Source organism: Lacerta agilis, chromosome 1 (assembly GCF_009819535.1).
Source record: "Lacerta agilis isolate rLacAgi1 chromosome 1, rLacAgi1.pri, whole genome shotgun sequence".
Taxonomy (NCBI): Eukaryota; Metazoa; Chordata; class Lepidosauria; order Squamata; family Lacertidae; genus Lacerta; species Lacerta agilis.
This window is the reverse complement of record NC_046312.1, coordinates 42,552,635-42,568,103: the sequence shown is the minus strand read 5'-3', so window position 1 is coordinate 42,568,103 and position 15,469 is coordinate 42,552,635. Positions and strand designations below refer to the sequence as shown.

The window sequence follows — 15,469 nt, the reverse complement described above, 5'->3', positions numbered from 1 at the left end:
GTGCCCTGTGCGAGGCCAAAAATTGTCCCCTTGCCTCTCACCTGCCGTTCTCCTCAGTTCACTACATCACAGTTGTGACACCCTGCAGCACCCCTTTGGCTTGGCACCCATTGCAGTGGAACCATTCACGCTGCCCTAAATCTACATCTGCCCGAAGCCAGCTTCTTAGAGGACAAAGGCAAAATGGGAGATAAATCATTCTCAAATAAACTTTAAAGGTGCTTAGCATAATGTCACACACCTGTACCCATCGGTCTGAAATCTGACAAGCTTCAGTCCTTCAGAAAGGAGGATGCTATTACTGCAAATTTGTTCTGTAAAAAGCAAAAAAACACCCATGGTGGAGTTATATTTGTAAAAAAAGAAGAAGGTAGAGCTGTTTGTTGTTGGGTGTGTCCATGATAGTCAATGTGGAGACATGAAAATCTTTGGATTTCTGAAGCAAGGTTCTTCTCTGGACTGGGCACAAAGTATGTGTAAAGTTGTTTGATGTGAAGTGACCTGCTACCTGCAACAGGTTCCAAATCCCATTTTTTAGCAGGCACACTCCAATATTTTCTTTGCTGCTGTCATTTGAAAATGAAATTGCAGAAGAGAACAACAAGTGCTTTCAATTACCATGCAGCTCTGTCTTGCTTTTTGAACTTCATCTATATATATAAAATGCAAGTGTCTCTGCGTCCAGTCCGTGTGTCTCTGGGTTTGCGCTACTGCGCATGTGCCCCAGGGGACACAGGGATTGGCGCAGAGACACATCGGGCCACGAGCAGCGTCGGCAGATCAAGCGGGGCGGTTGAAATGGAACGTCGACGCTGCAGAGGACGAGGGGAGGCCAAAGAGGGAGGTCACACTGCCGCTCTCGCCGCTGAAAGCCGAGCCTCAAAGACTAGCGGCCCGGGAGCGGTAGCGTAGGCATCCGAGGAGGTTAATATGTTTAATACGTTCCCGGGCCTTGGGTGAACTTCCTTCCTCTCCCGGTTCAAACCAGAGTCACACCCGTTCCCTGACCCTTGCTCTAGCTGGCGCTTCTTGCACCGCTACCCGAGGATTGGGAGAAACTTGGCCGTCCCTCCCACCCCCAAGCCCGGCTACCGAGAGAGCCAGGCTCCTCCTCCCTGGGCAAGCAGCGCTGCCTTCTCTGGCCGCCAAACCCGCTCCGGGGATCCCTTTCAGCGCTGCCCTTCGTTGCCAGCAGCGGGGCCATGATCTCCGCCCTGGTCCCGCTTTTGCGCCGCGCTGGGGGGAGCCCTGCTGCTCCGCTGTGCTGGGCTCAGCAGAACCTCCTGGGCTCGCAGGTACCAGGCCAGTGCAGGCGAGTGACGCCGCTTTCCCCATCCTCTCGGCCCCGGGGGACTTCTAGATCATGGCGACGTGCACCGCTGAGGAGGGTGGCCGCCGACACTGCCTCCGCAGGTCGCTCAGGAGAGGCGGCCACCTTGAGGAGGCTGCGCGAGACGCCGCCGACGCTGCTACTGCCGCTGTTTATCCCCCTTCAGCCCCTTCGGCTGAGAGCCACGGGCAAGACTCACCTGTTTGGGCAGCAGGAACGCTGCTGCTCTTCTTGGCGGCCGCTCCTTCTGCCTCTGCCATGTCGACTCCCTCCGCTCCGGCACTCCGCCCCAGAGCTGCTCCGTCCCACCCCCGGGGAGCAGAACGTGGCCCGGGCAGGTGAGAGGGAAAAGGTGCGCGCGCCACAAGCAGACCCGGCCGGGAGGGAGGGAGGAGCGCGTGGCTGGGCTCGGGTGTTTATGGCGTTGAGGAGGCTGAGCGAGACGCCGCCGACGCTGCTGCTCCCGGTTGCTCCCGCTGGCACGGCTGCCCATTGGGGCAGCGAGACACTGCTGGGCAGGCCTCTTTGGCCCGGCCGCCTTGCCGCCTCTCTCCTCCGCCCACACCGCTTCCCCTCAGGCAGGCATGGGCTGAGGGCGGGCTCACAGACCCTCTCGACTCGGCAGCCTTTCTCTTCGCTCGCCCCCCCCCAAGCAACGCAGGTCTACAGATATGTTCTAGCGCCCATTATTTTAATGGGCTTAAACCACTAGTATTTAATATGTTTCAAAAGGTTAAACAACAATTACACTGTCAACTCGGGGTGCTATAATCTTTGCTCTACAATTGTGGTGAAAAGCTACAACATCTGCAGTGTTCGGATGAAAAAGTGATTAATCTTACTGAAAGATTTGCTCCTTACCCTTTGGCTTCCTTTTGCTGGCTGGGCATTCTTTTTGCTTTCCCATTTTCCAGGTCCTGCCAAATTTACATAACTCATGGAAGCGGTGGGCTGGGCTGGGCTGGGGGTAGAGAAGAGAGTCTCAGGATGGAAGATTTTATCAAATCATTCCATACTTCTCTTGATCATAATTATTATTTTTAAATGGTTAAAAGTATAAAAACATAAACATAAAATCGCACAATGAGACATGCAAATAAGTACACAATAATTAGATGAATATTGCAAAAAGTACCGGTACTTTCATGACTTAGTAGAAAGCTTTTGTCTGATTATTAAAAGAAAGCAACCTTTTAAAGGAGCTGTGGTTTCAGGTTGAGTGGAGGACCCTTCCCAGGTTCCCCACATGCTGTATATTTCACCCCTTGGGGGTAGGTAAAGGGGTGGCGTCAACAAATAGCTGGGAAGGAAGGTGTTAAACAGTCCCTTCCACCCCTCTTCTCACAAACTGAAGCACCTGTAGCTGCTTTACAAAATGGTTCATTCAATTTTCATCCTGCCCTTCTTCCAAGGGAGCCTAGGGTGGTGGGCACAGCAATGATAAAACATTAAAAACACAACTAGAAACCATTTTAAAACACTCTCAGCCACTAATCCCAGGGTTTCCAGGAACAGTGCATTTCAGTCATCAAATGTTTAGAAATCCCCACGCTGGATTAGGAAACTATGCGGAAAGACTTCACTTGGCCAACTTTATCCCACGATTTGGCATGGTGTGGTTGCTTCTTTGTTTTGTTTTAGAGCAGGCACCCCCCCAACTTCGGCCCTCCTGATGTTTTGGACTACAATTCCCATCATCCCTGACCACTGGTCCTGTTAGCTAGGGATCATGGGAGTTGTAGGCCAAAACATCTGGAGGGCCGCAGTTTGGGGGTGCCTGTTTTAGAGCATAGGTGTAAACTCTTAGGGGCCAAGACACTTCCCCCTGCCCACTGGCAGCTCTTCCTCCTCCTCCTCCTCCTCCTCCTGCTGCCTCTGGCCATGGGCTGTTTCTCCTGTCTTTCACTTGTGTGGGAGGGGGGGCAGGGCTCACCAGCCCCTGGGGCCACGCTGCACCATGTTGGCTCTGACCCTGGCTTCTTGCGGATGTCACATGACATTGTGCAACTTCAAATGCATGGGCATCAGGACCTCAGTTGGGCTCCCACAATCTTTTTGAGGAAGTGGTGCCTGCGTTTTAGAGACAGCTAGAGCTGTCCTGAGCTTGAGTGGGGCCGGTTGCTGAGATTGAGTGGGGCCTGGGGTGGGGTGGGGGTGGTAGTGGGGTGTACAGCTTTACACTGTGGCCTCTACTGCAGCCCCATTTGGAATCCACCTCCCAGTGCCTTAATGGAAGTGAGCAGCAGGGAATATCAGGTGCAGCAGGGAAAGGTGATTCCAACTAGATAGTGGTGTGTGTGTGTCCCCCCATCATGCCGCAGACCTGATCTAACTCTCTTCCCCAGTCCAGGTGTTGGTTAAACAAAAAACAAAAAAACAGCCAGCAACAACACTGAAGTATGTGATGAACTTGCATCCAGTTGGGTTGTCATTTGCTCATTCCTGTAGCCTCACATTACTGAATGTGAAAAGGGGCGAGGCCCTGGCAGTCATAATTAAGCACACCGAGTAATTGCTAGCTTGCAATATATTATACAGTAAGTGGTAATGCTCCCAAGGTGCTAACATTCTACTGTCAATTTGTGCTCCAGACCGCATACAACTGAAATGATGTTGGCATCCTTTTGTAATGCAAAGGAGGTAAGAAAACATTTCTAAACTTTAAGGATAATATTGTGTTCCACTTATTTAGATATCGAGCTATTTAGAAATATATATATATACATGTATTGTTTTCCATTTCAGTGCTGACTGAAAGTGTAGGCGAGACTAGTTTATGTGGTTCTGAATTTTTTAACATAATGGAATATACTTGTGCTTGTTTATGTTTATTTCCTTTATAATTGCTCCCCTTTACTGAGGACTTTAATATTCCGGGCTGGTTATTACTGTTATGTATTGAAGTTCTCAACCTAGGCCACACATGCAAATGAAGGATTGAGATTGCCGCTCACGGATTGGGTAGCTAGAGAGAGAGTCGTTACTGTTGCATGTTACTGAATACTACCGTGTTTCTCCTAAAATAAGACACCGTCTTATATATTTTTCCCCCTCAACAAAACACAGTATGGCTTATTTTCAGGGGATGTCTTATTTTAACCGCATCGCATCGGTACGCTGCATAGCCACGCCTCTCCAGGCTGTTTTAATGGGAGGTGCCGCGTCACTATGGGCTTATTTTTCGGGGTATAGTTATTTTTGGGGAATGGCTTATATTTTGCAATGCATAGAAATCCTGCTATGGCTTATTTATGGCTATGTCTTATTTTAGGAGAAACACAGTATAAGCAGGCTGGCTCAGCCCTTCAGTTCAGTTCTGTTCCAGCCTGAGAATAAAGAGAGCTGCTTGGAGAATCACTGTGTTGTCTGCTATGTCCACCCACTATTTAATAATTACTATTGGAATGAAATAATAAAGTACCTGTATTATTATTTCTGCATGCCTGCAATGGTAATAATATAACTTTAAAAGTAATCTGTGTAACTCTAGAAGGAAATAAAGTAATAGAGTGCATCCTTCAAGCTCTGTTTTCTTTGCTAAGCAATCCCTTAATACTCTGACTGCAATTCTTTACCTACTTACTTACTTAATTGAACTGAATGCAGCTCACTTTGGATGGGACATGTATAGAATTCTGCTGTTCATGTAGCTTGTCAGAATAAGGGTGATTAAATTGTGATACTTTCAATGTATGTTTTGCAGATAATGTTTACTGATTAGAAGAAGAGACAGCAGGAGGTGGTTGTTATTCAGGAGTAATATAAAGGGCCATAATCTTGTCTGCCCTTTACAAAAACTAAAAACAGCAATTTAGAATACTCTTAAGAAGCCCATAGCAGCTTGCAAATTATAAACATGGACTGAGTTGGCTGATTTGTATATTTATTTTGCATTGTTATCATGCTGCCGTACCATTTCAGGAGGGCTTGGCTGGATTTTTTGCTTCATTCATCGGGGTCTGAAGTCTGCTGCCAGCAGCAAGAACACACAACACCACCAACACCCCAAACAAGTTTTTTTTATTATAGAGATTACAATCCCTGTTAAAACTGCTTGTTCAGATTTTATGACTGTGTGAGAATTGCTTAGTCAGACATTCCTGCGTCTCACATGCTTCTATCTCTTATACCAGACATTTTCAATGGTTTACCGTGATCACGGGATCCTGGTCCGATTGCGGAATTTAAAAAACGGGGGCCTGAATGTCTCCACTCCCGCCCCCTTGCTGTGTTCCTCCGTTGCGTCAAATGGGTGGTCCTTTGGCGTTAGCCGATGGCGATTGGTGATAGGATGATTGGCTTTAGCTCTGCGTGTGTTTGTTAGCTGTTAGATTTATGCTACTCTCCCCTAAAAAAAGCTCAGCAACCCTGGTCAGCCCTCCCCTTCCACCCACCCACCCCACCCACGCTCCTCCTTCCTCCAATGACAATGGGTAGATCACCGCCAATTTTTTTTATACTGGGAGTAGATCACAGTCTCTTGGGAGTTGGACGTGCCTGTCTTATACTTGTACACTGTTGCTTCATTGCTCCACATGGGTAGAGGTAGTTGCAGCAAACTATAACCTCCCATTATGTCAAAACCAGGAAACTATGGTTAGGATTCCAAGCAAGCTAAAATTTCCATATTAAGCAGAAGGATATGATGATTTCTTACCCTTGCTTGCTTTGAAGGGGTTTCAATAGTAGTTGTTTACTGCAGCTTCCAGGCTTGTTTGTTACTTGTGTGAAGGGATTGGTGACGTAGTTGTGCGTGTGTGTGCACGCGCGCGCTCCTGGCAATCATATCAACTTCTTTTCAGTCAATCATATCAACTTCTTTCCAGTCAAAAGTTCAGGTAAGTCAAATTGACTTGACATTTAGTTGCACAGCACTGCCTGTGAAATCAAATGTTTTTATTAGGCTATTATTCAGTCCCCCGTCCCGTCCCCCCCACTCGTTGGTTACCAGTCCAATTTTAAGTAACAAAGTGCTTACCTCTCTATCAGAACTAGGGCTGATCAAATTAGTCAAAGCTGCAAATATCTATCAAATTAACAAAGCTTGCACAATGGTGGCATTGTTTATATAAAGACCTGCCATGGGCGGGAGGGGGGGAACCCAGGACCAAATTCTGTTTTTGCTATGTGGAATGCAAGAACAACGAAATAGAAGAAAGATGAAATCAGGATGAAATCAACAACTTTTTTACATTCCTAGTATTACCTTGGTTCAGAAAGAACCCCTGATTCCACAATTTCTACTGTGGGTTCGTGGCACAATAACTACATTACTGTCCAAAGTAAGCCCCATTGAATTCCATGGGGATTGCTCCCTGATACGTATATATGCAGGATTGCAGCCTGAATTAGTCTTAAGATAAGATAAGATTTCTTGTTGTCATTGTACAAGTACAACGTTGTACAAGTGCAATGAAATTGGATGCCATCCCATAAAAACAAAGCCAAAAAACCGCACACAAAAAAACAAAAAAAGAAAACACATTGTCAGCCACACATGCACATACGTACACACCCATCACAACTCTCCGAGGTCATATTATCTGGTTACAGCATTTAAGATGGTTATAGCTCTTGGGTAGAAACTATCTTCACTCTATTTGTTCTTGATCTAATTGTTCTATATCTCTTGCCCGAAGGCAGTGGCGCAAAAAGACTATATCCTGGATGAGTCTTCAACACAGGGCTCCCATAAAATTCCCAGATCTATTAGAAAATACTATTCCCCTCCCCCAGCTTATTCACTTCTATGTCTTACAAGAATTGGATAATGTGATACTATCACATTAGGATATTACAGGACTAGGCTGGGAGACCAGGGTTAAAGGCACCACTCAGCCATGAAACTAATTGCTGTATCTCAGCCCTAACCAACAGGTTTGTTGCGTGGATAACATGGGGACTCATGAATTCACCTTGAGCTCCTTGGAGAAATAATAGAATATATATAAACATAATACTGATAAATGAGGAATAATCATAAGGGAAAAGCCTCTCTGCAGCTTCCCCACCACTTATTTTAAATGGGAGAGGTGGGGTGTGTGCAGGTTTTTAAACATGAAAAAAGAAACCCTAAATATCAAAGGAAAAAACTCTGAGACATCAAGCTTATAACCACTGAATTTTACATGTTATCCTTGGCAACTCCAATGTGTGGTTGTCTCCTGGGGCAAGGCTTGCCTGGATGGACTATGCAGCCAGGGTGCAATCCATGCTCCCACACTATGTATAGGCACTGCACGTTAAGTTACCAAGGGGCAGCATCCTTCTTTTAGTAAAAGCATTTCAAATTCTCCAAAGTGGTTTTGCAGTCTTTTTATTCTTGCAACAAGTCCATCAGGTATAAGAAGAAGAAGAGAAGAGTTTGGATTTGATATCCCGCTTTTCACTGCCCGAAGGAGTCTCAAGCGGCTAACATTCTCCTTTCCCTTCCTCCCCCACAACAAACACTCTGTGAGGTGAGTGGGGCTGAGAGACTTCAGAGAAGTGTGACTAGCCCAAGGTCACCCAACAGCTGCATGTGGAGGAGCGGAGACACGAACCGGTTCCCCAGATTACGAGTCTACCGCTCTTAATCACTACACCATGCTGGCAATTGTGCAATTTAGAAAAAGCAACAAAGAGAGCAGTATGGCAGTTTAAAGACTAACAATTTTATTATGGCGTAAGCTGCAGAGTAGCTAAAGTACTGCTCATCAGATGCTCATCATCATTATTGTAACCCGTGAAAGCTGAAGCATTTTTCTGCAACCAGGAGAGGCTTTTGTGCCTGCACATCTATTCTCCTTTCTACCTAAAGAGGAAAAAATGTTACAGCTGTTTCTCTATTCTCCATAAAGCGATTCAAGCGCAGACAGCCTGTTATGTACAGAGCAGCCTGGGAACCAAATCACAGATTGAAGCAGAGACAGAGTATGGAAGTGACTTGAAGATAAAGAAGTTCTCAAAAAGTCCAGAAGCAGGGCAAAGCTTGCTGGCTGTTCACACCCTATGATATGCTGTGCATCCAGCACAATTAAATGAGCTTCAATTATTATTAAAACTATTTATGTGGAGGAAACCCTTGAAGATGATTTTGGGCATTTGGCCAGGATTTTGCCCCAGAGGAAGCCTCCATGAAGATGCAGGTTAGAATTATTTCACCAACACTCCCACACCAAAAAACCTGAAATTCAATATATTTGCTGTTATCTTCCGTAATCCTTCTGTTTTAATCGCAGGGGAGGTAAATGTCAATAAATGCTCCCGTCACAGACCAACACTGCCCACCCCACCCCCACCAACTAGAGATGACCCAGTTCCTAAAGAAGACGGGTAAAGGCATGTGAGAAGGAGGAATCACTTTGCAGAGGGAATACTATTTTCTCCGCCACTCCTCTCGCAAAGGCCTTTCTGTGGCATGGCATAACCATTGAACTCTGTAAGTCCTTTCCTGCCGGGCTCCTGACCAAAGTGAAGTGGCTTCTGTTACTCCCGAGTGCTGCAGGTGATCCCTACCTGGGTCTGGTGAGTTCCCACTCCCAGTCTTGTGCGTTTGGATGAGTGAGGTCAATTGACAGGCATTTTTTGGCTCTATCCTGGCACAAGCAGTATGGACCGCCAGGTCAGACCCTCGAGTGCAGAGATAAAGGAAGGAGTCCCCCCTCACAACTCACCACCAGTGCTGAGTGGGAGGGGGAGCAGGTGGGCAGAGCTCCCCCCAAAATTTCAGTGAAGGGGCCACCCCTCCAAAGGTCCCCAGCGGCTGTGGCCACTCATATCACATACACAAGCTGTGGGGCGTCCGCCTGGCATGTCTTCATGTCCCATGATGTGTGTGAGTTATGTCAGCATGCCGTGGGGCATGTGCGCATGGTGTGATGATGTCATACAGCCCTGGGCCCCCTCAATCGCGGGGGCAAGGTGCACCCATGCACCTTGCAATTTTCAGGTCGTCACAGCATATCATTATGTAACAAGGTTTGTAATAACTTTCTGGTCCAATAGCTGTGTCTGTGTCAGGGGACTGGACTAAAGAGGAGGAGGAGGAATGGTGGAGGTCTCTCCTCCGCTTCTCTGTAGCTTCCTGAGAGGAGGAAGGCAGTCTCAATTTACAGCAGGGCTTTGAGGAAGATAACAGCTCAGAGATAGGCGAGCAACAGAGTTATGCGGCGTTAGGAGAAGGGGGAGAGCAGGCAGAGCAGCTAGCTGACATGTCTCTGGATAGCATAACCGAGCCCCCCCCCCTTCTCCCATAACGCGGTGTTCGTTATGGGTGCAAGAATAAAGAGCACAGAGACAATTGTCCATGGACAGACACCATAGAAGCAGGTGTTGTTACTAGAGGGGAAAGGGGGAGAAGCTCAGTGCGAGCAACTTCATTATGGAGGAATGGCCAGAAATCTTGTCTTTTACCGTGATGACTGAATAAATCATACGTAAGAACTTTCTGGTTTCCTCACTGCTCTTGGTGCCACTGAGGGGAGGGAGAGGATCCCCCAAGCCTGACAGTCTGCCAGCTCTTCATAGCTGCCATACTGGCTCAGGAGCTGAGGGGAGTTGGGTCTAACAACATCTGGAGAGGGGCTGGGGCAGATCTAGAAACAGGGGCAAAATATCATCAGTAGGCAGGTGACATGTGCTTTTATCTTCCTTTCCATGTCTCCAGGAGCACTTGTAGGCATTCCAAACAACTGTCTTGAATTGATGAGCTAGATAAGGGCCAATGAGCTGAATAAAGGAAACTCTCAATGTAGATAAGATCATCATAGTTCCCTGAAGGTGACATATTTCATTAAGAAGCAATTATGGGTGGAGTGGCCTAAAGTGGATCACAACAGCAGCTCTGGCGCCATCCAAATTTATGGTTAAAAAACCTTAAGAACTGGGTCTTCAAAAGGTTGCAAACCACTGCCACGTAACTGTGAACCTGCAGAAAGAAATCTGTACATTTTATTTCTGTCCAGCACATAGTTTATTTTACAGAGGGGTAGCCAACAATTGCAACAAAACCAACCGGAGATGCCAACTTGCTGGGGGGGGGGGGGCCAACGTTGTGGATGTGATGTGACACGCACAGTGGCATCTTGACATCCAGTGCATGATGTCTTGACATCTGAAGGAGCTAGGGGCAGGGTTGAACTCAGCGGCTGCACAGTTTCAATAGCCAACAGCTTCTTCTACTCCTGGCATTGCCACCAATGGGAGGCTGCTTCAACCCTCCTCCTCTCCATAGCAGGAGGAGGAGGAGGAAGAGGAGGAAGAGGAGGAGGATGATCCGTACTATGCTGGGCTCCACATTTCACCTCTGTGTTTATGTGACATTGGGGGTCCTGACCTTTAACCCCCAAATATTGAGGGGCCCAAAAAGGGCATGGCCCCCTGGTACTGGCACCCTTGAAACAAGCCAAGATTCCTGTGGTGTCTTAAGGACTAACAAATTATTTATAGCATAAATTTTTCATGTCTGCTTCACCAAATGAACTCTTATACAGATATTTGCACAGTTCAATAAACTTTTTGTTTGTAATTGTTCTGCAGATGGAGGTGTCACCTTGCCATTTGTTGTGTGTGAAAATCATACAAATAAAAAATCTACGGAAGGCAGATTTATGTGAGTACCCCCTTGCGTCCACAAATCTGTGGTAATGTTGACTTCTAACAGGGGTTCTGTGCAGCAGAAGTGCCTTCACACGACACCTTTGACATGGTGGTAACATCCCTTGTGCGAAAGCAGATTAGCAAGGAAAAGATGCTAAGATTATATAATTCATTTCTTTTGTTTATTTGATTAATTCTTTCAAAGGATAAATTGTGTTCCTTTGTGTGCCCCAAAGCACACAAACTTAAATCCAGAATGTTTTGCATTCAACATGCTGTTAAGGCTTTGAAACCCCTCCAACATCTCTCTGATGAAATAGGGACATCCTGTTCCATTATTATTATTATTATTATTATTATTATTACTACTACTACTACTACTATCATTACTACTATTATTCTTGAGTAAAATAAATATAAGACGGTGTCTTATTTTATGAGAAACACGATACTGGGAAAACCATAGCTTTAACTATACGGACCTTTGTCGGCAAGGTGATGTCTCTGCTTTTAAAGATGCCGTCTAGGTTTGTCATTGCTTTCCTCCCAAGAAGCAGGCGTCTTTTAATTTTGTGACTGCTGTCACCATCTGCAGTGATCATGGAGCCCAAGAAAGTAAAATCTCTCACTGCCTCCATTTCTTCCCCTTCTATTTGCCAGGAGGTGATGGGACCAGTGGCCATGATCTTAGTTTTTTTGATGTTGAGCTTCAGACCATATTTTGCTCTCTCCTCTTTCACCCTCATTAAAAGGTTCTTTAATTCCTCCTCACTTTCTCCCATCAAGGTTGTGTCATCAGCATATCTGAGGTTGTTGATATTTCTTCCGGCAATCTTAAGTACCAAATCTAATTATCTGACTTTGAGAACAAACTGTAACATACTTAGGCAGGTTCTGTTAATAATTTGAATTGTATAATTTTGAATTTGCAAGAGCAGTAGCTTACAAAGGATTGTACAGAGGCAGAAAACTTGATTACATCTTGCATGAGCTATGATCGCTATGCTGTAATTTGAATATGAAGGCTGTCAGGAGGACAATGATTGATGGAGCATCTCAGTTACATATCAGATATAAAGAAGGCACAACACAGACTGAGATAAAGGTTAGGTGAATTATGGATGTTGGGAAAGGGCGTGGGAGGAGTTTATAGGAAAACTGCAGATCAGATTGAACTTCTGCCAATTGTGCTCATTCATGAGAAGTGCTGGGACATCACTCGCCCATTAAAAAGGAGAGCAAAAAACAAAAATATATACATGACTCTGACACAGGAGCAATGGTTAGTATGAATAAGTTCAGACATGGAAATGATGCTAGCTCCCATCGTTCCTGAACACTGGCCAAACTAGTTTCAGCTGATGGGAGTTGAAGACCAGTGGTATTTTTCTAGAAAAAGAGGTGCTGGAACTCACCATTCTCTTAGAATGGCGATGGCGCCCAACCGTGAGGTGCTGGAACCGTGAGGTTCTGGCGAGTTCCAGCTGAAAAAAAAGCAACCACATCTGCAAGGCACCATGCTAGCTACCCTGCTGTAATTCTATTACAGAGCTGATCCATAATATAGGCTTCTGTTTGTTTATAGAAAAACATACAAAGGCCCATCTAGTCTGGCATCCTGTTCTCACAGTGGCTAACCAGGTGCCTTGGGGACCATAAACAGGCCCTGAACGCAACCACGCTCTCCCCACTTGTGTTTCCCACCAGCTGGTTTTCAGAGGCATTCGGCCTCTGACCAAGGAGAGGGAATGTAGCCATCGTGCCTGGTAACAATGGATAGCTTTATCCTCTGTGAATTTATCTAATTCTCTTTCAAAACTGGGGCCACCACTACATTTTATGGGAACAAATTTCATAGGTCAACAATGTGCTTTGTGGAGTTCTTACTTTTTTGTCATGAATCTTTCAATGTATGAGAGAGGGAGAAAAACCTCTCCCCCTCTGCTTTCTCCAAACCATGTATGGAGTAACACCATCTTCAGTGTGTCCTGTTTGTGGAGATATCAGTGTCCCACTGGTTCTCTCCATCCCATAAGGCTTACATTATGCCATCTCTAAGACCAGGAGCTATACCATGTTCATTTGGCATCTAGCATTAGCACAGAAACACCTATACATGTGACCACAGCACCACCTGCATCCCCAATCTCCCTCCAAAGGTCCTTCACATATGTGCCGAGACCTTTTTGAATTGTTTTCATGTGCCCCTGTACTTTCAGTGCCTTGCTCCCTCCCTCCCTTGAATGATCACACGCATTTTCACCCTCACTTGTGGGGAATAATTTGTCCCATGCTGGGCACTCCTAAATTCTTGCTGTCTTTCCCCTTGCAATCAGTTTTCAACCTGCTCTGCCATCTTTTGGATTTCAAGTGCCAACTATCCTGGTTCATGTGGAGCTTGTCCTTTTCATACAGGCTTGACTTGCCCCCAAACATTCCATAGTGTGGATCAAATCGAGACTCTCCTCCTGTCCTGACATTCATTCACATTTGGAAAGCCTGCAGCTGTGTTTGTTTAACCAGCCCTGCACATGGAGCAAACAAGCCACAGGGAAAGACCCTACCTAGCTACCTAAATTTCACTTCTACGTAAGTCCACATGACATTTCCCTCATGTCATATGCACCATGGCCACTTCCTCATTCCCAGCACTATCTAACAGGCTATGTAGATGACATGTGATTGCGAGGGGTTAGGAGCAATAAAACCCCCGCGTTCAGAAGCCATAAATCACCAAAATGGGTCCGGCAGGCTTCCCGATCACGCAGTTCCAAAGTACTTTCACTTTCATAGCAGAGTTTAAATGCACAGCGTTCTTGAAGCGAAACCTCCTGCAATATCGTCTTTGTTCATCAGCAGTCTTTAACAAACGTACACTGACTCCTCCACTGTCAGCAAAGCATATTTATTACAGCGTAGCATAAATCAAACGCCCGGAGATGAGGCGTTCATGGCTCCTCTCCGGTACAAGCAAAAACGAAACCAACCTTCTCACACAGACTTCAGACTCGGTCTGAGAATTATAGAAGTCTCATATTACAAAGCATAACATATCGTCAGTTCCTGTGTGACGGCGTAGCTAGATCTGTGTGTAACCCTTTCAGATCCTCACAGTCTGCAACCTTCACTTCAGGGAAGTCACCAGGCAGTCTGCTTGCCCAGCAGAAACCTAGCTATCTATGTCCCTGTTGATAAAGAGCGTTCCCCCACATCAAATGGGGAGCGCCTTTTTGCGCGGTCGCGAGTAGACCCATTGGATCACAGGTGCAGCTCCTGGTAGTTGGTCTTGGCATCGCCTTCCCCAGGTTGGGATACCTCTGGACTCCACCTACTCTAGCAGCCACCCAATCCCAGCTGGGGAGGTGTTGCCAGGGGGATTGGCAGGTAGAAGGAGGGATTATACAGTACACACAATAGAACTTGAGTCATACCTGGGAAGCGGCCGTTGGATTCAGAGCTCCCCCACCCTCCAATCCCTCAATTGACACTTACTTTGCAGGTTTAACCACCTTTTTCCACAGCCACACAGGCACGCAGGTGCTGCTATGACAAGGTCGCTGTTAAAGGGCTGGAAAGGACTTTCCCTGCATTGGCAGGTTTCGCCTTTCCCGTAGCAATTCGTCACAACATTGGCGGTTGCAGGCCTTGGGCGGAATCCTTTAGTCATCTACAAGATTGGGGGGGCGTGGGGCGCTGACCCCTGCCCCCATTGCGGTGGCGATAACAGGGTTCCCGTTAAAGGGGTCTCAGGGGGAGGCATTGACCGTACGCCCAGGGTCGTCACTGCCCTCCCCTTCCAGCGGCGGCGAACATAGGGGGGCGGGCTATCTGCTTGAACATGTGTTCACCAGACTAGCCCACTCCCCACTCATGCTGGATAACCCTGAAGTTACCCAGAACCCCGGCTGGGGGGCTGGGAAGGATAAACGCCCAATGCTGGAGCCAAGGTCTTCCTACATCTGAATATTAATGAAGTTGTGGCCAATTTAATCCCATAGAATGTTGTCACGCGTCGTTATTTCCCTCAGGGGCTGCCCCGGGGTCCGGGGGACTCCGCCTGGCTGCGCAAATAGCTTACTACCAAGATCCTCAGTATGAGGATGGGCTGCTTCTAAGGAATAATTTCCCTTTACCTCAGAGTAACACCCCCCAAAGACTTACATTCTCCATGATAGTCTGAAAGCTGTCACCCTGTCACACAGCTTTCATGTCTCTGAAAGCTGCTCTCAATAACCTCACAGATTCTCCCAGGTTCTCCAGCCCAGCTATGTTGGTGTCAACAGGAATGAACTTGCTTCATTGAGGCCATACCCATGATTTATGAGAGAGGGAGTCTGAGGGAGTCTGCTTCCCAAAGCTGCATAAGCGAGGTGTCAAGCTTTGGGAAGGAGACACGAGGCTATGGCAGGGTCCTAGAGCCCTCCTTTCTCCTCCCCAAAGCTGGGAAAGCTCTAACTAGGCTTTGGGAAGGAGCAGGAGCTGGTGGTTCTGGAGCAAGACTTGACTTCCATTTAGAAATCTTGTCAAATACCTTGTGCTACACATCTACATGACCATCAT

General features: G+C 46.7%; 1 protein-coding gene across 1 annotated transcript in view; it reads left to right on the top strand.

The window, feature by feature from the left end:
- The first annotated feature begins 3,918 nt into the window (after positions 1–3,918).
- Positions 3,919–15,469, top strand: part of LOC117061557 (cytosolic phospholipase A2 epsilon-like) — a 36,633-nt gene continuing 25,082 nt past the window's right edge. Inside the window, exons 1-2 of the mRNA XM_033174436.1 lie at positions 3,919–3,970; positions 10,850–10,922. Coding sequence (XP_033030327.1) covers positions 3,938–3,970; positions 10,850–10,922 — 106 coding nt within the window. The 5' untranslated portion in view covers positions 3,919–3,937. The remainder of the gene's footprint in view (positions 3,971–10,849; positions 10,923–15,469) is intronic.